Source organism: Tetrao urogallus (assembly GCF_951394365.1).
Source record: "Tetrao urogallus genome assembly, chromosome: 5".
Taxonomy (NCBI): domain Eukaryota; kingdom Metazoa; phylum Chordata; class Aves; order Galliformes; family Phasianidae; genus Tetrao; species Tetrao urogallus.
In genome coordinates this window covers 34,745,690-34,767,483 of record NC_136818.1, presented here as the reverse complement: position 1 = coordinate 34,767,483, position 21,794 = coordinate 34,745,690, and the positions used below count along the sequence as shown (strand labels likewise).

The 21,794-nt window shown below is 41.8% G+C and overlaps 1 protein-coding gene across 1 annotated transcript; it reads right to left on the bottom strand.

The window, feature by feature from the left end:
* Positions 1 to 103: 103 nt before the first annotated feature.
* Positions 104 to 15,019, bottom strand: RGR (retinal G protein coupled receptor; the record flags this gene model as incomplete). Its single annotated transcript, XM_079535818.1, has 7 exons — positions 104 to 247; positions 1,203 to 1,316; positions 2,653 to 2,770; positions 3,265 to 3,418; positions 10,404 to 10,525; positions 11,917 to 12,073; positions 14,941 to 15,019. The coding sequence occupies 7 exons, from the start codon at positions 15,017 to 15,019 to the stop codon at positions 104 to 106; spliced, it is 888 nt and encodes a 295-aa protein (XP_079391944.1).
* Between the last annotated feature and the right edge of the window lie 6,775 nt (positions 15,020 to 21,794).

Here is a 21,794-nt window from a genome sequence, read left to right as displayed (position 1 = left end):
GTGGAATCACCTTTGCATGTACATACCACAGTGTACATGTCTTCCTCTACTGTGTTGCTTTCACTGGTGTACCTGCATTAATGTGGCTTGATGTTGTAATGGGTTACTTAGTTTTGTTATCAACCTCTGCTTTCTCAATCTTCTGTCCTGTGAGGAACTGCCATATTCCTCCTCTGTAGTTCTCATTGCCCAAGGCATACACAAAGCTGTCCACGGTTGGCACTGTCTTGGCAATAATGGCAGGAATCTGTAGGGAGACACAATAGAAAAATGTGCCGATGAGCCAGTGGGCTGATTTTAGGCTGGGCTCAGTTTCCCTCTGTCAATCAAATACCTTTCCCCGATGGCAGCAGCTTGCTACTCTGGAATGATGAGAAAGATGAAAGCAATTTGTTCAGCTGAGGCCTCTTACTTAGGAAAGGACAATCTCCAGGAAAGGAAAGTTAGATCAGCATCACCCAAAACTAGGATATTTCAGCAGAGCTTGAACATGAGGTGTGGAGGGTATGCCATGGACACCTTTGTATGAGTAAGCGGGCTAGTATTGCTAACATACTTTGTGGGATGCTAAGTACCTACATACAGTAACGCTTTTACTGATCTGAAAGTGGGCTGATGAATGAATGGAAGCTGAGAGGCACGTTGTAATATCAGCGAGTCCTGGAGGCACCTGAGAACTGAGGCTCATAGGAAAAAGGAAACGTTGTAACTTCAAGAGTTTCAGCCTCTCTTAGGAGAGGAGGATGAGGGAAAACGAATGGGACAAGCAGTCTCTTCAAAACTGAAAACTTTGAGGTGGTACTTCACTGTGGACAGGACACAAAATGCTTCTCCAAACCACAGAATCATTTGGGTTGGAAAAGACCACTGAGATCATCAACCCATCGCCTCCACACCCACTACCACGAAGCAGTGCAGGCTGTGGTTCTGCACTGACTACTGAAGAAAAACACACAACAAAAAGCATAATCCTCAAATTCAGCTTGATCTAAGCAGTAGTTATAATGTCTGCTGTATTGCTGTGCTAAACTATTTTGCCTTAAAAATGGTAGATGAATAGGTGGTTTCATGTAAGCAATCTACTCGTAACAGATGTTATATCAAATAGGACTGTTAGTGTTCAGGTTGGAATTTTTCCTTGGGAATGGAGGGGAGAGTGTGAAAGGAATGTGTGAGAGTTCCTCCAGGGGCCACAGACATACCATTCGGTATTTTGGTGAAATGAACATCACGTTTTCAACTGCTGCATAGAAACACAGAAGGCAGTAGGGACCCCAGCAAATGACCAGCGTCTTCAAAGGTAAGCCAGTGTTAAACTGAAAAACAAGAGCAACACAGTCTTTGTTTTTGTCTCACAACCTCACACTGCAACAGGCAGATAGGAAAGATCCTTGAGGCCATGCCCACTAGCAGGAGAGCACTGCCCAGCAGAGTGCCGTAGCCGTCAGTGTTGGAGGCATGTGAACACAGCCCCTTTTGTGCTGAGGGCTGCCTGCACAGTGAGCCTGAAGCCCTGCACCTGATGTGGGGCTGGGGTGAACGGTCCTTTCTGGGCAGAGGAGATGAAGCACCTTGAGCTTGGCCTGTGACATCAGTGTATGTGCTGTGTGCAGTCAGTAATACTGCAAAGGGGAAGGGCGATGCATGCATCTGAAAACAGATGAAGTGATTTTTGGCAGACTTCTCGAAGGCAGGCAAACTCTGAAAGCATCACAAATATTGATGAATATGGAGGTGGTATTTTCACACTTAGATTACAAATTTTCAGCATTGTAATTACTTTGCTTCAACTTCATTGCTATGAAGTGGTATAGGAAAAATTACAAGCTATTGCAAAAACTCACTGGAAAGAAAAGACTTGTAATAGTGAAAACCAACATTTGTTTGAGAAATATGTAGAGGGCAAACATCCGTATGCATTCCGATTTCTACAGACCAGTCTGCCTGACTGTTTCTGCACATCGCCCTTGAGAAGTGACAGTCCTTACAAAGTGCAGGGATTGGGATGTACACACCAGTAACTCATAGCACCCCAAATTGCATCTAAAAGAACAGCTGGCAGAATCACCACGTTACATTCCCATAAACCCGCCACTCCTGAGCAGTTTCATTTTCCCCAGCTCATGGAAATTTCTGAATTTCCTCAGCCGAGTGTAAATGTGGTGTGCTTAGGAAAGTTCTTCTCTCCCCTGCACCACACATCTCTGTTTCCTTGTGGTGGTGTGGTTCTGGATGACTTCCAGGGCTGTCAGCTATGAACCTGTTGCAAAACTAGAAACAATGATCCTTCCTGAGCAGATTTTCTCTGGGTGGTGCTATTAGCAGATAACTGTGTGCTGTGTATTAGTTTTGTGACTAGAACTGGAATGGTGGCGGAGGGGAATCCTTGGAGACAACTACTCCAACTGCTTCCTCTGAGGGGTTTTCCCCATTGGATTGGGGGAGATGTGGCTGTGTCCAGTCAAAAATTGAGACTGAGAATGGGATTTCCATGCTACCCTCCTGCTCAGAGCAACATGAAGTGATGAGATAGTTCACAAGGAGCTGAGCCAAAGCCTCTGTAGAAGAAACTGGATTTCTGAAGACTTTCACCCTGCTGGATGCAGCCCTATTTTGGCAAGGCAGTTGCAGGGGCAGAGGAAGCTTCCTTACCTTATAGTGCCCGCTTTTCTTGAACTTCTGGTGTATGGACTGATAGGCTGTCATCATGATGAAGCCCGGGATCATGAAATTGAAAATGGACAGGGCAAAAAGGAATGTGATATAGTTTCTGGAGAGAGTGAGGAGGGAAAAAAGAGGTGGTTAATTTCTCTTTTGTGCATCTCTGTAAACTTTCTGCATTTGTTAATTAATCTGTTTTTTAAAAATTGCCCAAACCACTTTTGTTAGCTTGCTTTTAGGCTTAACATTTTCTAAAGTTGTGTTGTGCTGTTGCATGTGGGATGGACAGTATTGCAGACAGTCACAGCAGGCGTTTGGTTGCTACCCCCAGGCATCCTTATTAGGACATCAGGGCTAGACTGCATAAAGAAGTACCATAAAGTGTTTCAAGTCCTAAACCCCCAAAAGATGCAGCATATGACTAATGAGCAAGGGAGTGGCAGAAATCCCAGTGCCAGCTTTTCCTGTGGAGGAAGCTGGCTTTGGCCATCCCTGTGTACAGGAGGCAGCCTTGGGCTGTGCATATCTTGTCCCAGCACCACAGTGGGTAGGTGATAGCTGGGCTCTGCTGCAGTCTCCCATGACAGTTGGGCTCATCCTCACCTGTCCCCTTTGCTGTAGTCCAGGGTGCAGCAGGTTCGGAGGGGCTCGTAGTCATACTCCCCCCAGCCCAGCAAGGGCATCGTGGCCCAGAAGGCAGCAAACAGCCACGCAAACACCATCATGGAGATGGCCGTGCTCCACTGCAGCTTGCTCCCTGCAGGAAAAGAAGAAGGAGATCTGCATGCCTGACACAAAATCTCTGGGCAAAGCTCTTGGGCTGTGTGGTCAGAGCAAAGAGTCCTGGCCTCCAGGCCTGGGGCAGAAACAAGCAGTTCTGTGTTCTGTAGCTTGAAGGCTGACCGAAGTCCAGCGATATCTATCTTGCGTAAAAGCTGAGGGAAGTTTTTGACTTTAGGAATAACAAACAGTACTTTTTCCACATGCCTTACCCAAATGCTATATTGCTGCTCAGCTTTGTACCATGCTTGAGATACAGCTGCTGTTAACAAGCTATATTCTTGTGTTTTGGGAATGTGTTTGAAGACTCAGGGGAGGCAAAGAGCAGAAGGCATGAGGCAACACAATAAATAGTGCTTTAAGAACTAGAGCTCTGCTGCAGGGTGTGGGTCAGTTCAGGGCTGTGACTGTGAACCTGACGCCTGATGCTTCCTTCCTGCCTGGACCTGAGGGGTGGACACGTGGCTATTCAACGTACATTGTTCTAAAAATGATAGTTATTGGCATATATATGAATATATGCACTTAACTTGACAACAGATCCTGTTCTAAAATACTACTAGTCAAATTACTTTGCCCTTAAGATCGTTGCTTTGCCTACAACAGGAAATGAGAAGCTCAAGGTCATTATTTTTTTTCTTTCTAATTTCATAATAGAAACACTCACTTGTGCCTATCTCATCTAGTTCCATAAGGCACCACTGGAATAAGTAAATGAATGAAATAAAAGACTGGGAGCTTTATAAGGTGCAGGAAGCATTTCTTCACAGAGAAGGCAGGCAGGCTTCCCTGCTGAGCAGAACATTGTGTTAGTCACGCTGCCTGCATGTAAGGAGGCCTGGATAATTTGGTTACCAGGGCTGACGTCCACAATCATGCCTGGACTGAATTGCCCATGACGCCAGCTCTACTACTTTGCCCACTACTCCTTTCTAATCAAATCTCCCATTAGAGGGAAGTAATGATGCAATTTTCACTCAGGCTGGGAAGCAGTCTTCTCCTTTGCTCTTGACAGTGGCATCGAGCCAGCAGGCCAGCAGGATTCAGGGCAACTCTGACCTTTCTTGAGAAGGTGAGGGACTGGAGGTGGGATGTGAGCAGGAGGTGAGCCCTCCTACCAAGTGTACAGGGCTGACTTGTGGGTGAAGGGCCTGCCAGGATTGCCTGTAATGAAGGCTGCTGAATACCATAAGGATTGATGCCTCAGGAAGGACCACAAACTCCACAGTAGCTATTTTGGATTGTGCTGCCCTCCTTTGGTTTAAGGAAGGATAGTAGTAAGGTGTGTCAGTGAAATTCCCAATTCATAGGAATGGTGATTCTATGATTCTCATCTTTCAGTGGTTCTTGAGGGAAGAGTTTGAATGGCTTGAAGAAATTGTTTGCTGCAAATGTTCAAAAATGAGTTCTGGGAAACAAAGGGGTACACGTTGCAATTCAAATACTAAGGGAAAAATAAATTATTTTTATTAAATACTTTGTTTTAATATGGTAGGTAGCAAAAAATCCATTGATGTTTCTAGTCATTTTAGACATTCTTTGTTATAATTATTATTGATGATTAATAATGATTAATACCTGTCTTTTGTATGATTCCCACAAAGACAATGTACTTCAGCTACAAAGGCTCAAATCATTTATAGTTATACTGACATTAATATAGCTATAGATTACATCAATGGGGGAAAAAAAAAAAAGGAATACCTTGTGATTTAAGGACTAGAAATTTGAGTCAAGCATGTTAGAAATTACTGTAATTATTCTTAACCTTCCAATTCAAAGCAGCAATGTAGCATATATTATATCTGTTCAGAGCTGCATCCTTCCCAAGTATATGTTCAAGAAAGCATGTTAGTGTTGTTATTGATCCAGAGCTTCCACTTCCATTTGTGTTCTACAGCATCATCCTTCTTGTAGCTTGGCTTTAAGCAATTGTAACTTGAAATTCAATCAGGACGCAGCTTATTACACAAGCTGTCAGGTTTGCTTTGTCTTTTATACATTCTAGCATGTTTTAAAAAGGCATTACCAAGAGCAGCTGCAGTGAAACCTAGATCTAAATTGTATTTCTTTTACACCACACTCATGACAAAAGTAGCATTATTGTTTTGGGATTATAGTTTTGTAAATGGTAAGTCCTTCTGATAATCTGGAAAAAGAACCAAACAAGCAAACAAAACATCACACAAACTAAACGTTGCTTGTTCTTTTTTGTTTGTTCATTTTTCCTATAAAGTAGTTGATAGCAATTGTTTTTCATGATATCTTGCAGCAGAAACTTTGCTCTCTTTGCTCCCCATCCTTTAATTTTGCAGACTACTATGATATGAAGATGGATGGATCACAGATCTCTGCATGTAAGAAAAAGATCTTTGCATGGATGAAATTTGCCACTTGAGCAGTGTTGGTAAAATACTGAAGGCAGCTCATGGGGGTGAGTGATCCAGGTGCACGCATGGATGTGTGGGGTGCTGCAAGTTGCATGTGCTGTCATTGTGCACAGAACAGCAGGGGAAGCTCTCGCCTGCCAGCTGCTGCTACGTTGGCTGCCAGTCCTGGTGCCAGTTGCATGTCTTTCCTCTGGCCCCAAGGGATGTTAAACAAATTGTTTCAGTTTTCTGTAGTATGCTTTGCTGGAAACTCAGGAAAAAAAGCAGCATTGCTGAAAGAACAGCCCTCAATGCACATGGCCATAATGTCCTCTCAGAGGCCAAAGTGCATCAACAAGCTGAAAGCAGTTCAGTTGCTGTCATACTGAGCAGGCCATTGCTTCACCTTAAATGCCTTCTGTGGACTGGTGTAACTTAGCATAATAGCCATGTAGGTCCTAATTCAGTTAGATGTGTATATATGGAGTTCAGCATACGCTCAAAGAAATTCTTCTTAATTAGAGCCCAGTGCTGGCAGTCTGGTCTCATTAAGCCTAATCACTCCTGTGCTCTGGCCCCTCAAAGAGAAAGAGGGAAACTTCTCCTTTTCAAACAGAGAGACGTGAACATGGAGAATTTTATAGGTCTTCTGTAAGATTACTTTGGAATAGAATGAGTTCATGATCACAAACAAAACTAAATTGTTAAAAGAGTACTAAAATTATAATGTCTAAAGCTTTTATTTTAGAAAGCACTAGATAGAGCATGGAATCTTAACACTTCTAATAATGCTAGCTAGTCTTTAGTGGTGCAATTGTAAACTATTATCTGTGGAAACGTTTATGAATTTAGATCTCTGGAAGATTTATAAATTGGCTAAATATTAAGCTGATTTTCACAGAAAGAGCAAAAAATATATCTCTGACACAGTGGCTACCTTTCAACTGGATTTCAGGCTGATATTCAAAAGAATTTGTCAAACTAAAGGTCAACAGGATTTTCTAAAGTGGAAGGGACAAAGCGTTATAATAGCTGAAATATTCCAGAACAGTCCAGCTCATCCCAGGCTTACGAATGGCACATATCAATTAAAATTGGTAAAGTTTGTCAAAGACAAATAATATCTGGAATTGTCTTGTTGAGAATGATGTGTATCAGTCCGAAATAAAATAGGCACCGGTGCAGTGGGAAAAGTAGCAGAGACTGGAGAACACAATATCCATATTTTTGTAGGGATAAGAAAACTGCACTATGTAATGGCTTCTGTTGTGCACAGAAAAAAAAAAAAAAAAGCCATTAGGAAAAAATGCTCTTTAAAATAACCTAAAAAATGGGATATTTTTATTCCTTTTTTTTTTTTTTTTCCTGCAGTCTTCTATGACCATAAAGCCGTCTTGGTAATTATATCCTGCTTCAGTAAAAATGCAAGAGCTGTATAAAGACTGGTGTTTCATCTTGCAAACGGATGGAGGAGCATGACTAGATGGAGAGTGTGTGACAGGGTGGCTGCCGCAATGTGACAGGAGGTGAGGACTTGCCCCTAATCTGGCTGAGCTGACAGCTGCAATTGGAGCAAATGGTAGTTTGCTAATCTTCCCAAACTGATATCACAACCCAGATTTCTTTGTACGTTAAGGATTAGATACAAACTCTGCAGCCCTACTTGTTCTAATTGAATGTTGCTGTGAAATCCCCACTGATTTTGTTCTTTTCTGTTGTATTACTGAGAAAAGCACTGACTTCAGACTTTCCTTTTCCCCCTAATTCTTAAACGCTAGTGTGAAATCATTAGGATGTTTTGATTCGTGTTATTAGCATCCAGAATGGATGGAAGGTCTGTTTATTTTTCCTCCCCATCATCGTAAGCTCTCATGGTCTCATCAGTATGTTCTTCCTCAAAAAAATTCTTGATAATTGAGTGTCTGCTTGAGGAATGCTGTAATAGAAGCGTTCTTGGAAACTCTTAGGACATAAAAACATGAAGAATGGTGTAAGCGAATCTAGGAAGAGTATTAGTTCCCAAGATGAAGATAAAAGGTTGATAGCATTCTGTTTTAGCCAAAGGTGCTTTGTACCTTCTGTACAGGCATGCAACCCGCGTGAGTGTCAACAGGGGTTTAATATATGGATTGAGAACATAGCATAGCCTGTAGGCTTGGTACGTCAGGCCTGTGAAATATGATTTAATCATTTTCATGCTCAGCATGTGATAGATGAAACTGGGAACTCGCTTGTTTTACTGGAACAGTCAAAGAGAATGAGCTCTTAAGAACACCTGTTCTTGTTTTGCTTTTTTTGGTTCAAAATGCCCAGTAACAGCAGCTGTTTGGTCATCAGTACATAACTATTTGAGCAAAGTGAAGAAGTTTGTGCCCTTATGGTATATCTGTCTGTGCCCTTAATGTACAATGCTCTTGGCTGGAGGAGTGCACGGCACTCAAGCATTAAAATCAATGTTGCAGAGAGTAAAATATCTTCCCAAAGATACGCTTGTTTTTCAAGCTTGCTCTCTTATAATGTACAGATGCCACTCTTCTCGCTCCAAATGCATTTTATTGTCCAGGGGGTGTTGGTATGGATGCAGCTTGCAGCCTACATTATTTGGGGCCTTTGTCTGGATGTGAAAAAATGCCATTTCTTTGCCTGAGATGAGTTCTTGACAAAAGTTTCAGAACAAAAATTTGGCAACCTCTGTGCCCTCAATCATATCACCCAGTCAGCCATGTTCACTGTGTGCTCTGGGTTTGTTTTAACACTCTCTGTTCTAATCATATAGAGGCTGTGCCGGAATGACTGTATGAATGTTAAAGGTGGCATTGAAGTGCTACAACTCAGCAGTCTCTTCCCTGGCCAGCTTTTAAACTTTGATTTAGGACATTTTATATGGGGTGATCTGGACATCCTGTGCTTTAGCACAAGGAAAGGAGGGCTGCCGTTTTCTATTAGTGCTGGCAAGAGAACACAGTGTTTTTGGGAATGGTGTGCTCATGTGGGGGTACTCCAGGCTCCTCATTTGTCTGGAAGGCACCCAGCTGCAGCAGGAGAGGGGGAAGCTGCAGGCCTGCATGGAGGCTCTCTGTCATTTCTCCCAGCTGGCAGAGCTCCCACACCACTGCTGGAGTGGCCAAATAGCAGGGGCTGGGGCGTTCCTGGCATTACAGAGTGTTAGAATTTGCTTTCAGAATAAGTTTGTGTTTAATGTCACATTTCTTTCCCTTTTCCAGATGAAAACATTGCACACCCTCTGCTTCATCTCTACCTTTTCTTACTAACTTCTGAAATACTGACTGACTAGAACAAAATGAGAGAGTGTAGACTAGCAGGTACCAAGCTGATGCATTTACTGTGACGGTTGGTGTCTGGGGGAGGTGAGGCCCCTGGGGCAGCCACCACAAGTCTATCTTACTGGACAAAGGTGAGCATCATCCCTGAGTGCCATATGCATAAGAAAGCAATATTTGTTGGTGCCAGTGCTCACAAGATTGCTCTGGTTTGTTTTACAGCAGACGATAATGCACATACTTGTGTTTCCTGACTTCCATGCTAAGAACATACGCTAATTTCCCAGTTCTCCCTAACTGCAGTCATGGCTGGAGCACAGCTGGTGTGCTAGCACAAATTCAATGGTCTCTGTAGACACCGAACCATCTCAGCACCATTATACAGCAGAATTTTTCTCTCACAAATCCAACACCACCAATGTTTGAGAGATAGTTCAGTGACAAAAGACTGTGCCTATCTCTATAAATCCATACATCTGACATTCCTGTAAAGCCTCATTTTTCATCTAACTCAAAATGATGCTTTCATAAGTGTGCAAAAAAGGCAAATTTATTTTCCTGTGTCAGCCTCCCTGTCTAATATTAGATTTCCATAAACTCCAGCTCTAGAGTGTCAGAGATAGTTAACAACTACATTGTTAAGAAAAACAAAAAACATCCTTCACTAAGAGAAGGAAAATAACATTCCTCCTGAATGACTTGACTTTGCTTTTACCAAAATTTGCAGATTATTTATTCTTTGCTTGGCGACAAATGCAGTGCATTTCAGCCTTTGTAAGGGGGTCTGGAATGCAGCACAAACCCAGAAGAAGCTCATGCCCCATAGTTCCTGTGCACTGTGCAATTGGGTTGCTGTGCTGTTTGCCCCATCGTGCCTTTGCTGTGGGCTCTGTGCCAGCTGCTGTTTGTTCAGAGCCAGCTCTGTAGCTACACTGACTTTCTGTAATTAGTAAACTCTGCATGGGCATGAAGCTCTGTTTGGTACAAAACAGGGTGTTGGATGGAAGCCCAAGGTGCATAGATTTCTCTCTGAGGTGCTGGATTTTGTTTGGGACCCTGATGGTTAGTTACGGAGGAAGTGAAAGCATGACAAGAGAGTTGGTATTCAGATGTGATCTGGAAGAGCGAAATGTTCCTGAAAGTGTCTGGTTAGTGGTTGGTTAGTGGAAAGGTGTCCCTTGGAGACAGAATTCCTTTATACATAAAAGATACACAGAAGAATAAGTATGTGCCTGCTTGGCTTCTCTGAAATCTAAACAAGCTGGTTTTTAACATGATACAGGTAAAACTGGTAGGTAAGTTAGAGCCTTACTTGTACAGTAGTGATGATACCGGTCCCAGGCAACTGCTGCGCTGGAGCTAATGCTGGCTAGTGCTGTCAAGAAACCTTGGAATCCATGAATCTGACAGCCCTCGGAGCCATAGGGCCAGTACCTGTCAACAAACAACCAGGGTGTTAAGAAAATTATTGGAACAAGTGAAGACACGTTTAGAAGTTGCATTGTTGGAGGGGAGAAGGTGATCTCCTCCCATTTTCAAGTCTGAGAAATGCCGTGGAGGAGTTGACTGTGGTCTCTTGTAGGTGTTTATCTGTATTTGCCTTTCTGTGGTGTCTGCTGTACTACAGCAGTTATTTTTACCCTGAATATAGAGAAGAAAATATAACCCTGCATTTATGTGTTGGAAAGGTATTTGTTTTAGTTTGAAATTTACATTTCATCCAGTTATCCATAAGTGCAACATTTTGCACTCAGTGGGCGTAGAAACTGGTCAACTTGTGAAGGTTAACTCTCTGTTCAACGCAGAGCAGAAGCTCACAATAACTATAAACACTCCAGTTAGGCTGAGGCTTCCAAACATTTTTTGCAGACAGAATAAGAAGAAACATGAAATGGTCTCATGTAAATGTCACCTTCTGGCATGAGTGTCCTGATCATTCATGGCTTTTTTTTCTTTCTGCTTTCATCTAACCTGACTCTTAGGCTTATAGAGATGCCTGCGAGGTAGAAATCTTCAGAAATCTCTTTTCTCACATAATTTGTATACCAGTGTAATTCGGCAGAAGGCTCCTGCAAGTCCTTTTGGAAAGAGACAGCCAAGCTCTTCAGAGACTAGGAAGCTTCTGCAAGGATTAAAACCAAGCACATTTAGATATATTAACCTTAGCTTTTCAGTTTCAGTTCAGAAGAGGCATCTCTATTGACTTCGGTGCCACTTAATTGTCCCAGACAAGAATAATCTATACACAAGGCAAAGCAGCTCCTTGCTAGAGCTCATTGTTGACTTATTTGAAAAAATATTTTTATTTCCACTAGAAGGAAATCAGATTGTCACACTCCAGCTTGAAATGCTTTTGTGTTCTCTACTATTTCCACAGTTTAAAAATACACTTGTTAAGTGGAATTATTAATCAGCTGCTTTATGGGGTCTATTCTTTTGTTAGTAAGGTGCGCTTATGATTTGTTGGTTGCAATTACTGACAAAAATGCTTGATATAGTTTCTGTCGTGACTGAATGATTGACATGAGAATGTGGAAAATCAAATTTCATAACTGATTTGAGCTCCCTGCAAACTGTTCTGTATTTTCATTTTCCACAGATTTCCAGAAGAAGAAATTTAGTCAAAAAGTTCATTATAAACAGTGGAAAGACTTGCAGATAAATTTGAGGTCCATCTGGATGTTCAGTCAAATGTAAGACTATTTCACTGTTCAGTTAGTTTCTGTTGTAACTACCAGTAAAGTTCTCTGGTTAAATGTTTTCTTTAACGAGGCTGTGGTAAAGTCTGCTTTTTTACTTGCCTGGTAGAAGTAGGGAGCACATACCTGAGGAAGCTGGAAAAGGCAGCAATGAATGCATTGATGCATATCCCGCAGTCAGCCAGTGCGATGCTGAGAACCAGCAGGTTGCTGGGTGTTCGGAGTTCTTTGATTTTTCGGAATGAAATAATCGTCAAGCCATTCAGACAGAAACCAAGCAGGGCTGAAAACCAGAACAGTTTGATGTGACTCAACTGGAAATGGAAAATGTCTATGAGGACAGTAAATATATCCAAAGGGCTTGCAATTTGCTTGCAAGTTATGGACGTTCAGTCACAGGTGACAGCTGAAGCTACTGCTTCAACCCTCATTGGAGATGTGTCTGCTCATGCGGAGAAGAAATGCTTCAATTTTATTTGCAATTCTATGCTTTGCTTTAATGGAGAAACCTGATTGCCAGGCTCCATCCAGGAATACATGGGTCAGAGGGAGGGAGCTGCAGAGGAGGCAGCTGCACAGGGACCCTCAGCCAGCACACACTGCTGGCACACGCATCTCCAGACCTGGCTGTGGCAGGGAAATGGGTCATGTTTAATGTAGATTGTTACACGCTTTTGTGTTTCAGCACAGAAGTCCCTTGTCAGCCTTTGGGATTCTGCCTAGGGTTAACCTAGAGGGTGCTTGAATCACACCAGCTCAATCTTATTACTGCCCTTCATCAATAGACTATACATGGAAAGGAATAATCTTATTATAAAAAGCAGTCACTGATAGATTTAAAAAAATAAGTTAATGTTTGTTGTCAGAGAGGAGCTCTTAAGAAACCCCAGCTACTCACTTGGCTGTGCTGCCCTGAACCCCATCCTTCACCGCTTTAAACTCAAACTTTGTCCTTTGATGTCCTTTTCAAGATGGCCTGAATTATTTTAGCTCTGATGAGTCTCTGACTCAACATCTCTTCTCTAAGGCTCAGTTAGACGAGAGGCAGTATGTCTTTTTAATTTGTGTTCTTCTTGGAAGTAGAAATAATGTAGCGCAGACAAAAATCCATATCCCTTAATTCTCTAAAGTAGCGTTATTACTTGTGCTCATTGTCTTAATTCTGCAGTTACATAAGATGGATAATTTTGTGTAGTCAGAAATCCTGTTCCTGCTTTAATTACATTAATGGCTGATGGCATAACCATAGTAACAGCTGATGAGAGTCTTTCATTACACAACAGATAACACAATATTTCCAGGAGAAATATTTGGAGCCATGTGAGGGTTTATTTCTTCCCTGCCAGCTTACCTCCCACCTGCAGAGTAGCGCTGCTGCCAACCCTCCCAAGTGTGCTCAAGCCTTTATGGGAGGTTTTTTGGGATCACATTTACAGTAGTGCTGAAGAGCTATTACTATATCAGCTTTGTCTTTTCCCCTCTTTTTATGGATGTTTTAGGCTTCACCTCACGCTGCTTTCTTAAAGGCCAGCATCACATACCTTTGAGTTTTTATTCTTAAAGCAGATGATCTGTCCAATTAGTAAAAGTGAATGCAAAGTTTTCCTGTTTTTCGGCACTATTTGCCCATTTTGCAAATGGCACATACAAGCTGCAGCAAAAAAATCTTCATCACTTTTCTCTCAAAGTCTCTGGGAAGGTAAATTCATGTTTAATTATTCAGTCTTCATAGTCAGATGGGAAAGATAAAGTGTTACTGTGAACTTACTGGGCATGTTCACCCTAAAACCCTGTAGAAAATATTAAGCAGTCATATGGCCATTTGTCTTTAGTGAAACGTAAATGTGCCAGACTGTTCCTAGCTGTAAGTGCAGGTTGCCAGTGAGTATTGTGCTTGGGCTTGAGCAACTGCAGGTCCCTGTCCTTTGGGTGCCAGGTGGGGGCTAGCAGGGCTGCCAGGACCAGACCCTAACAAGAGCCTGTCTGTCAGCCTGTGCCAGCACACATCAGCATCCTTGTTCTCCTGTTGCTTCTCATTCCTCAGGAATGAAGGGCAGATTTATGCATGGAACTATCAGGCCCTGATTGCTGTTGGCCGGGTATGGCTGTTAATTCTGTGTTTAATCAGCAACTGACTCCTGGGTCACTAGCAGAAGCTTTTTCTTCTCTCTTTTTCCAAGGAAGAATTTCTGGCACAGCTCTTCCAGCTTTCCTTTGCAGGCAGATGTGATGCTGCATTCCGGCTGAGCTTGCCTGCAAATAGAAGGTGAGCATCCTTCCCTCTGCCATGCTGCACATGCATTGAGTGTGCTGATGACCATTTGTCCCATTCTGCTCATCTGTATGTCTTCTCCTCTGTTGCTTGACCCCAGGATCCCCGTATTCCTGGCTGGGCAGCAAAATGCAGGAGTGGGGCCCAGGCCCTGACTGGATTCAGCTACAAACAGAGGCCAGTGACTCACATTGATGTGTTCCCAGCTGCCATATTGTCCTTCTCTATCTGCCAAGTACATGCAAACTGACAGTTCTGTTCATCTCTTATCTAGGTGGAACATCTTAAGAAAAGCCCATACTGGCTTCATTAAATGAGTATAGTCCCTCCTACTTCAGATTTTACTTCTTAATGCCATGAAAGTTTTTGAACCTCGTGCTCATTCATTTCTGTTTGTTTCTTTTACCCAGCAACCATTAATTTCCACGACACTAGTGCAATTTGGATATACGCAGCAGTTTACAGGCTATTTTGGATTTATCATTTTTGATTATAAAATAGCTATCACAAATATAGCCAACAAAACCAGCAGCCTGATTTTATTGAGGGATCATCAGTCATTTCAACATCCTTCCCCTGAGGAAGATGAAATTGCCTTTAAAAGTCAACAGCATATTCTCGCATCCCAAATTCTTGATAAGAAATCTAAGTGGAAAGTACTTCCCTACCACAGTAAGGCTGTGCATGCAGAGCAGATCTTCACTGCAAACAACTGGCAGCCCACCAGAAGCACTGATAATGCAAACACAGTAACCAGCACAGGTCTGGGCCAGTGCATTGCAAGTGCTGCTATTTGCTTCAGTTCCCATCCAGCACTCCAGGAATAACGGAGGCAAAAATCTTAATTATTTGTTGCTGAGTTCCCAAACTGAACTTACCTTCTACCAGTAGGGCTGTGCCGATGGCAAACACCTCTATTTCAGTGAAGCCTTCAGGGAGAGGATGTGAAGTGACCATTCTTGTGATAAAAATGCCAACAGATTTAACCTCTGCCCTCTGCTATGTCTGTGGGGCTGCCTTTTCCCTGCGTCCCCTTTCATCCACCAGCCCAAGGCTTCTTAAAGGAGTAGTCCACGTGCAGACACATGCTCATTATTATATGAAAGCTTTGGGGTTTTTACTCCCACCACTACAATCCCTGCAAGAATGTCGTTAACGATGGGACTAGCATCAACCCGCACCCCTCCTTCTCCTGCAAATCGTATTTCAGACGCCAGCAAAATGAAAGCATTCATTGCAATTACAACAAGTTCATTGTAGAGACAAGATTAAGAACCCTGTCCAGTTAATTCTGCAACACTGAAAAAGAATTAAAGGTTGTGGAACGAAAGAAACATGTAATATATAATTGGAAAGTGACCTGAAAAACAAAGGGGCACTCATTGAGTTGGTAATTAGGGAAAAAGTAGGAACTGAGAAATTTTTCAACATATAGATCATCTGCTCACACCTTTTTTAGAAAATGGGCAGTCTGTTTATCTGGCAGTGACTGTTATGCACATTAACACCTCTCCCTTTAGTAAATGAGGCTTACATTAAGGTGCAAACTGGCACAGTTTGAATAAAGGAAAACGTGCTAATTATTGCACTGAGGTCCCAGGCATACAAAGATGTATATAGGTTGTCCAGTGGTGAATGCTCAAAGAAATGACCTTATTTTGCTTTCTGAGATATTTGAGGCTTGGGGTCCTGATGTAGTCAGGCTTTGGACTATGTGCATCGTGCTCCTTGACCAGATTCTTATCTGCCAGCCCTTAGGAGCAAATCACACAGTTTTTCTGAGATGAGTGCAAGTCTTTACCGCATACCAGCAGGGTCAACTACTTTCCTTCTGTTTCTTTTACTACCAATTAAGTAACCCTGGGAATTTTCTTGGATATGGGAGAATGGAAGCCAACAATTTTCAGAGTCTGAGTGACTAGAAAATTTTTCCTATACAACTGTTGAGTTGTTTTCAGTGCCTGTTCATTAAAAGTGAACAAGTGGTCCATAGTTCTCCATTTTTAATCTACATTTAGAGCAGCAATAACTACAATCACTATTAAATGAGGCGTTTTCTTTTTAAGGGCACTTAACTCCATCTTTCTAGGTTCACTTGGTTAATTTTTCTTCACTCTTTCCTGGCTCAGAATATCTGTTTCTTTTCTACCTACTCACCCTCCCCTCGATTAACAAGGTGTCACTACCATGGTAGTTTCCATTTTGATGCATAACATTCTTTATCTGCATAATCCCTCTCTGAAATGGGAGCAAAAAGGGATCTGAACCACAAGGGACATTGACTTACCTCAGCTTCTGTCCTGCACTGTGCTGACCTGGCTTCTGGTTGACTGAGACTCCAGGCAGAGAGATTCTGACCCAGGTATGGCTAGGGCTTATATATGACTCTTCCGGCTACACTGTGGAGGTGCATTCACAGTCACAGGTCTTGGTTGAAGCCTGTGGTAAAATGATGTTTTACACTTTTCCTGAAACCCATGCTTACATACAAGTGGTGATGTGCAGGTGTAGTAATCAGAGCTTCAAGACTTATGAAAACATTTGGCTGTGTTTTGTGACTTCACTGTTTTTGATGTTGATAATTGCCTTGTTGGATATGCTCTTGGATTTTCAAGTAGGATTCAGGAGGGCAAGGTATTTGTCAAGCTAGTGGATTTAAACAGAACAAAATTGTGTTTCACCACATAAATCCAATGTTATGTTTATCTTTCATTCATCTAGGTGTCTTGTTGGAAGATAACCTCGCCTCCTGGCATGGCAAATGACTGATCAAGGCCTGTTCTTTAACAGACATCCATTGTACATTCTTGCATAAAATTAGTGCTAGATTTTGTGAATGTGCTGTAAATCTTCTTCGTGTGATGGTTTTGAAGATAGATGGCTCATTGTAATGCTTGTCAGCATAAAGCTGTGCAGCTCTTCCAGAATAGGGATGAAAGACATGGGTATTCTGTGAATTGCCTTCATGAGGGCTGTCAGTTACCTCACCTTCATTGCCAAGTAAACCTCCCAAGTGTATTATACCTCTAGTATTGTTTGTGCTGTGTACTGAAGTCTGTGATACAGACTTTGCTCATTCCGAACATTTTTTTTTTCCAGCAAAGTGGGTTACTGCCTCAACCCATTTTGCAATTAGCAGATCTTTATTAGAGTGAATACTGGGAAACTATCAGCTGCTTTTCTTCAAGTATCTTAAATATTTTCTATATCTAAACCTTGCTATTTTCATCAGTGCTTAGTCAAATAATGCCAGTCACTCACTGGCAAACTTTCCAGTTGTGGCTGGCTCAGCATCTGATTCAAGTGCAGTTGGTATCAAAAGAAACTGTATGGATCAGGATCTCAATAGGTATTTTGATGCTGAGTTAAGCTCACTTTCTAGTAATTCATTAGGATAGGATAGGATGTTATATGGTCCAATATGACTGCTAAGTTCAATTAGTTCAAGGAAAGAGGAGGGGAATTAATTAAAGATTTTGATAGAATCAAACAAAGCTGTATTAATCATCTTTCCCTCTTTTTTATGTAAGATGAAGCCTCATATCATTATGCCTGTAAAGTCAGTGAAAACATGCAAAGGATTCCAGGTTTATTAAAGGCATTTATTCGCTTCTTAAACTATGAAGTCGTTTAGCAATCCTTTTCTACTTTATGAACTCTTTCAATACCTACTTGCTGTTTCAAAAGTCAGGGGAGAAGATATTTCACTCAATCTGAGGTTATCTTACAACCTCACATTTTGAATCCCCGGCAATCTCCTTGCTCCATCAATAAAACATCCATTTCATTTCACCCTCTCATTTAAGAGTAGTTCACTGGCTGCTAACCTTTTTGCTAGGAACACACAGAAAAAAGATCTGATATGTACTTGCCAGATGTTTCCATGGATTTCATAAAACTCCGTGGATTTGATGGGAGCATATTAATCTTTGTAAAGTATGCGTTGGTACAAGCACAACAAAAAAAGGTGCAGAGCAGAGATAATGCAGCACTCACATATTAAATTTTCTCTGAGTAATCAATGCAGATTACTGACATACTTTTTTATATTCACAGCAAGACCTTCACTGAATTAATGTATAATTATTCCTTTGCCTTCCTAATCTTTTCTTCTGATTCAAGTTTAGCCACATGCTAAACTTGAGTTTTTATATTAAAAAACACCTTTAGATGAAAAACTGCGGTGTTCTGGCAGAAGCAGGCCAGGAGTATCACCCGACAGGACTCCTACTCAACATCACAGAAGTGTGTGGGAACTTGTTCTCATTGGAAATATTCCTCATCGAGGGAAGGGCAACAAAAAACACATGGTCTGGAGGCCTCCAGTTGAAGTTGAGCGCATTTGTTTTGGTCAGGAAGCAGTGAATGGGAAAATGACCTAGACTGTAAATGAGCCACAGGAGAAACAGTACAGGGGATCAGCCCACAGGACAGCCCCTTAGACACGCCTGCTGCAACATAGCAATCTTCTTCCTTGATGCAGCCCAGCAATTGAACATGCTCTGCAACTCGATTTCCCTGCAGTGCTGTCTGGAGAAATGGTGGTGAAAGCCAATAGCCAAGGAGGTTGTGGGGGAACAGGAGCCAGTGGCCATGCTCACTGGGGATGGGCACCATTGCTGTGGCCTGGTCTCTGCACCGTGCTGCTACCTGGAGCCAGGCTATGACTGGAGCCTGCTGCCCTGCATATCACTGCAAGGCAGCTGTTAGAGGAATGGCAATCACTGAAGAGTTGGGAAGCATCACCTTTCTTTCCAGTTGTTTGTATTGTCCCGCTTGAGACAGGTAGCTTAATTCATAGTGAACTGAATACATATTTGATGAATGTATGTATAGTCATGTGGACTAGAAAATTAATAATGTTTCTAGAATATTAATCATTATCTTTGTCACTATCATTTTCAATATCTTTATTAATCATTGGATAGAGCAATCATGATTGCTATAAAACGTGTGTAATTGTTGCCTTGTCCCTTTTATCCATCTTTCAAAATGCATTTTAGACATCGATAAATAATGCTTTGCTTCAGGCTGGCACACCGATTGCAGGGTCATTGAAATAGATTCAAAAATTAATGAAATATGCTATCACTCCCTACTGAATAGTTTTATGCTTCAGAATTTTAGATGAGAAAGCAGTTCTGCAGAGTATAGGATCTACCTAATACTGTTTGTTTAGCTTGCCCTGCAGAGCTCAGGCCTTCTTGCAGGACGTAGAATAATAACTCTTTCAGGAATTATAGTTCAAAGACCAGTGCCCAGTTCTCAGAAGGAATTCTGCTTTCAGGAGAGGCTTTAATTGTATTAAGAGAGGATTTGTGCACCAGCTCTCCTTCTGTTTACTATTGGTTGTGTCAACAAAAGACATATCTGTCTGGACTGTTCCTCACTGAGTTTATGCCTCTGACCAGGTATGGCAGTATGGCCATTTGTGACAAAGCCACTTCATTTTTCCTGTCACGGTAACTTTGTATATCTCGCTTGTCTTAATCTTCTACTCCTATGACTCTGTAGGAATGTCTCCAGATGTTCTGCTGATAATTCCCTCATAAATTAAAACTGAATTCTGCATAGCTTTCCTTGACTTCTGTATGGGACATGTATCTACACCATGGGATTCATCATTACTTGGTTTGCTGTTACCAGAGGGAATTACCTGTCTTAGGGCAGGACATAATGTGCTCTGAAGACATTTCTTCCTCTTCTGAGACTGTTGAGGGAGCCCAGGCGCTAGTTTGGATTAGTGCCTACTTTGCAGCATATATATTAAGGAGAATCATTTCTACCAGATCATAAAAATGTTGGGACTTTCTGTTTCTTATGAAGTGTGAGGTTCAGCCATTGCCAGCTCCTGCCTTCTTCAGGTCTGTTTTTTTTCTCCTGAAAGGCACCTATAGAAACCTAACTGAATATGCATTATTTACAGTGGAGGTATCAAGACCTTTTGTGTTATCCAAGAGCACTTTTTTAGTGTACCTTAGAGACAATCAATAGAAATACTTATAAATCACACCTGTTACCCTCTCCTTTTTCTGTAAAACAAATATTAAAGGAAAAACAACACATTTTTTTTCATTTTCTGTTATGCAGTTCTTCAAGGTCAATGTAATAAGCAATTTCTCAAAGCTCTTGCCTATTATAATACGGTGTGATGAGACCTGTAAAAACTCTATTGCTATCTCACAGAACTGAATTGATCATGATGAAGACAAAATCTTTGCAGGATCAGTTGTGCTCTTCTTCTCATCTCTAATGTGAAAACATTGCTGAATTATTATTATTTTTAGCTAGTGTAAAAAGGGAGGAATTTTCAAAATGTGTCATTTATGAATGATAGTTACAGCCCTCTTATTTAGATTTTCTTTACTGTTGATAATGGTATTTTTTTTCAGAAAAACACAATTTCTGAATAGCATTTTGGTACACAGTATCCCTCCGTGAAGTGGAAGCCTTGACTGTGAAACTGCTTTCCATAGAGAAAAAAATAAGAACCATACATGATTACATGGATGTTTTACAGGTAATCTACCAAGCTGGAGCAAGAGAAAAAGGGAACAAATTATTTTTCTTTATGCCTCCAGCATAAGCAATAACCTGCCAAAGACTTCTATATTTGTTTTAGTGCTTTAAGTAATGGCAATTTTAATACTTTAATGGATGTGTTTACTTAGTATTGTGGAATTGCCTGGAATCACTGAGGTTAAAATACAGGCACTGAGGAGTAAACAATCAAGATGGCAATGAAGGATGATTTGTAGGGAGCCTACAAACAGGACGGGAGTAGTCAACTCTTTACAAGGGTAGATAATGGCAGGACAAGGGGAAATGGTTTTAAGTTGAGTGAGGGAAGATTTAGGTTGGATGTCAGGGGGAAGTTCTTTACTATGAGAGTGGTCAGGTGCTGGAACTGCTGCTCAGAAAGGCTGTGGATGTCCCATTCCTGGAGGTGTTCAAGGCCAGATTGGATGGGGCCCTGGGCAGCCTGGTCTAGTATTAGATATGGAGGTTGGTGGCCCTGCATGTGGCAGGGGGGTTGGAGATTCATGATCTTTGAGGTCCCTTCCAACCCAAGCCATTCTATTATTCTGTGTATCATTTCTTGCAGGCTGTCACACTTAGTGCTACTTCCTGCTGCTGCCCTTGGAGCATCAGTCTTCCACATGTCTCTTCTGGCCTGAGTGGGAATGTAGGGCCACATTTGCCCAAGCAAAGATCCTTGAGAGTAAACTGATTTCTTCTGAAGATGAGTATGCATAGATTTAATGTTTCTGCCTCTGTGGGCAGTATCAGGTGAGAAAGTCAAAATTTAGAGGAAGCTCCCGATCAGTTTAGGCATCTTCCATCTTCTCACCTTTCTTTCTTACCCTTCCTTTGATAAGCCATCAAAATTGGGCCACTTATGTATATTGAAGGGCTGAACAAATGAAGGATGGGTTGTAAAACAAATCAGAAGAACTGAAGCATGGCACATTCCCTTCTGGGATGGTCTCTCCCTTTGTGGGTCAGCAGGACAGCTGTGGCTATGAGGAGCTACCTGAGGCATGCCCTGGTTTTTTACTATTACCACCGAAGGCTCCACCTCTCATTTCACACTGCTATGCTGTAAAATGATCATCTTTGGGGAAAGAAAAAAAAAAAAAAGTATATAATGAAGCATTTAGTCCAAGAAGAATCAGGATAGTTTAATTACAAGAGCCATTTAGTTCTCATGTTATGTCCCCCACCAAATGCA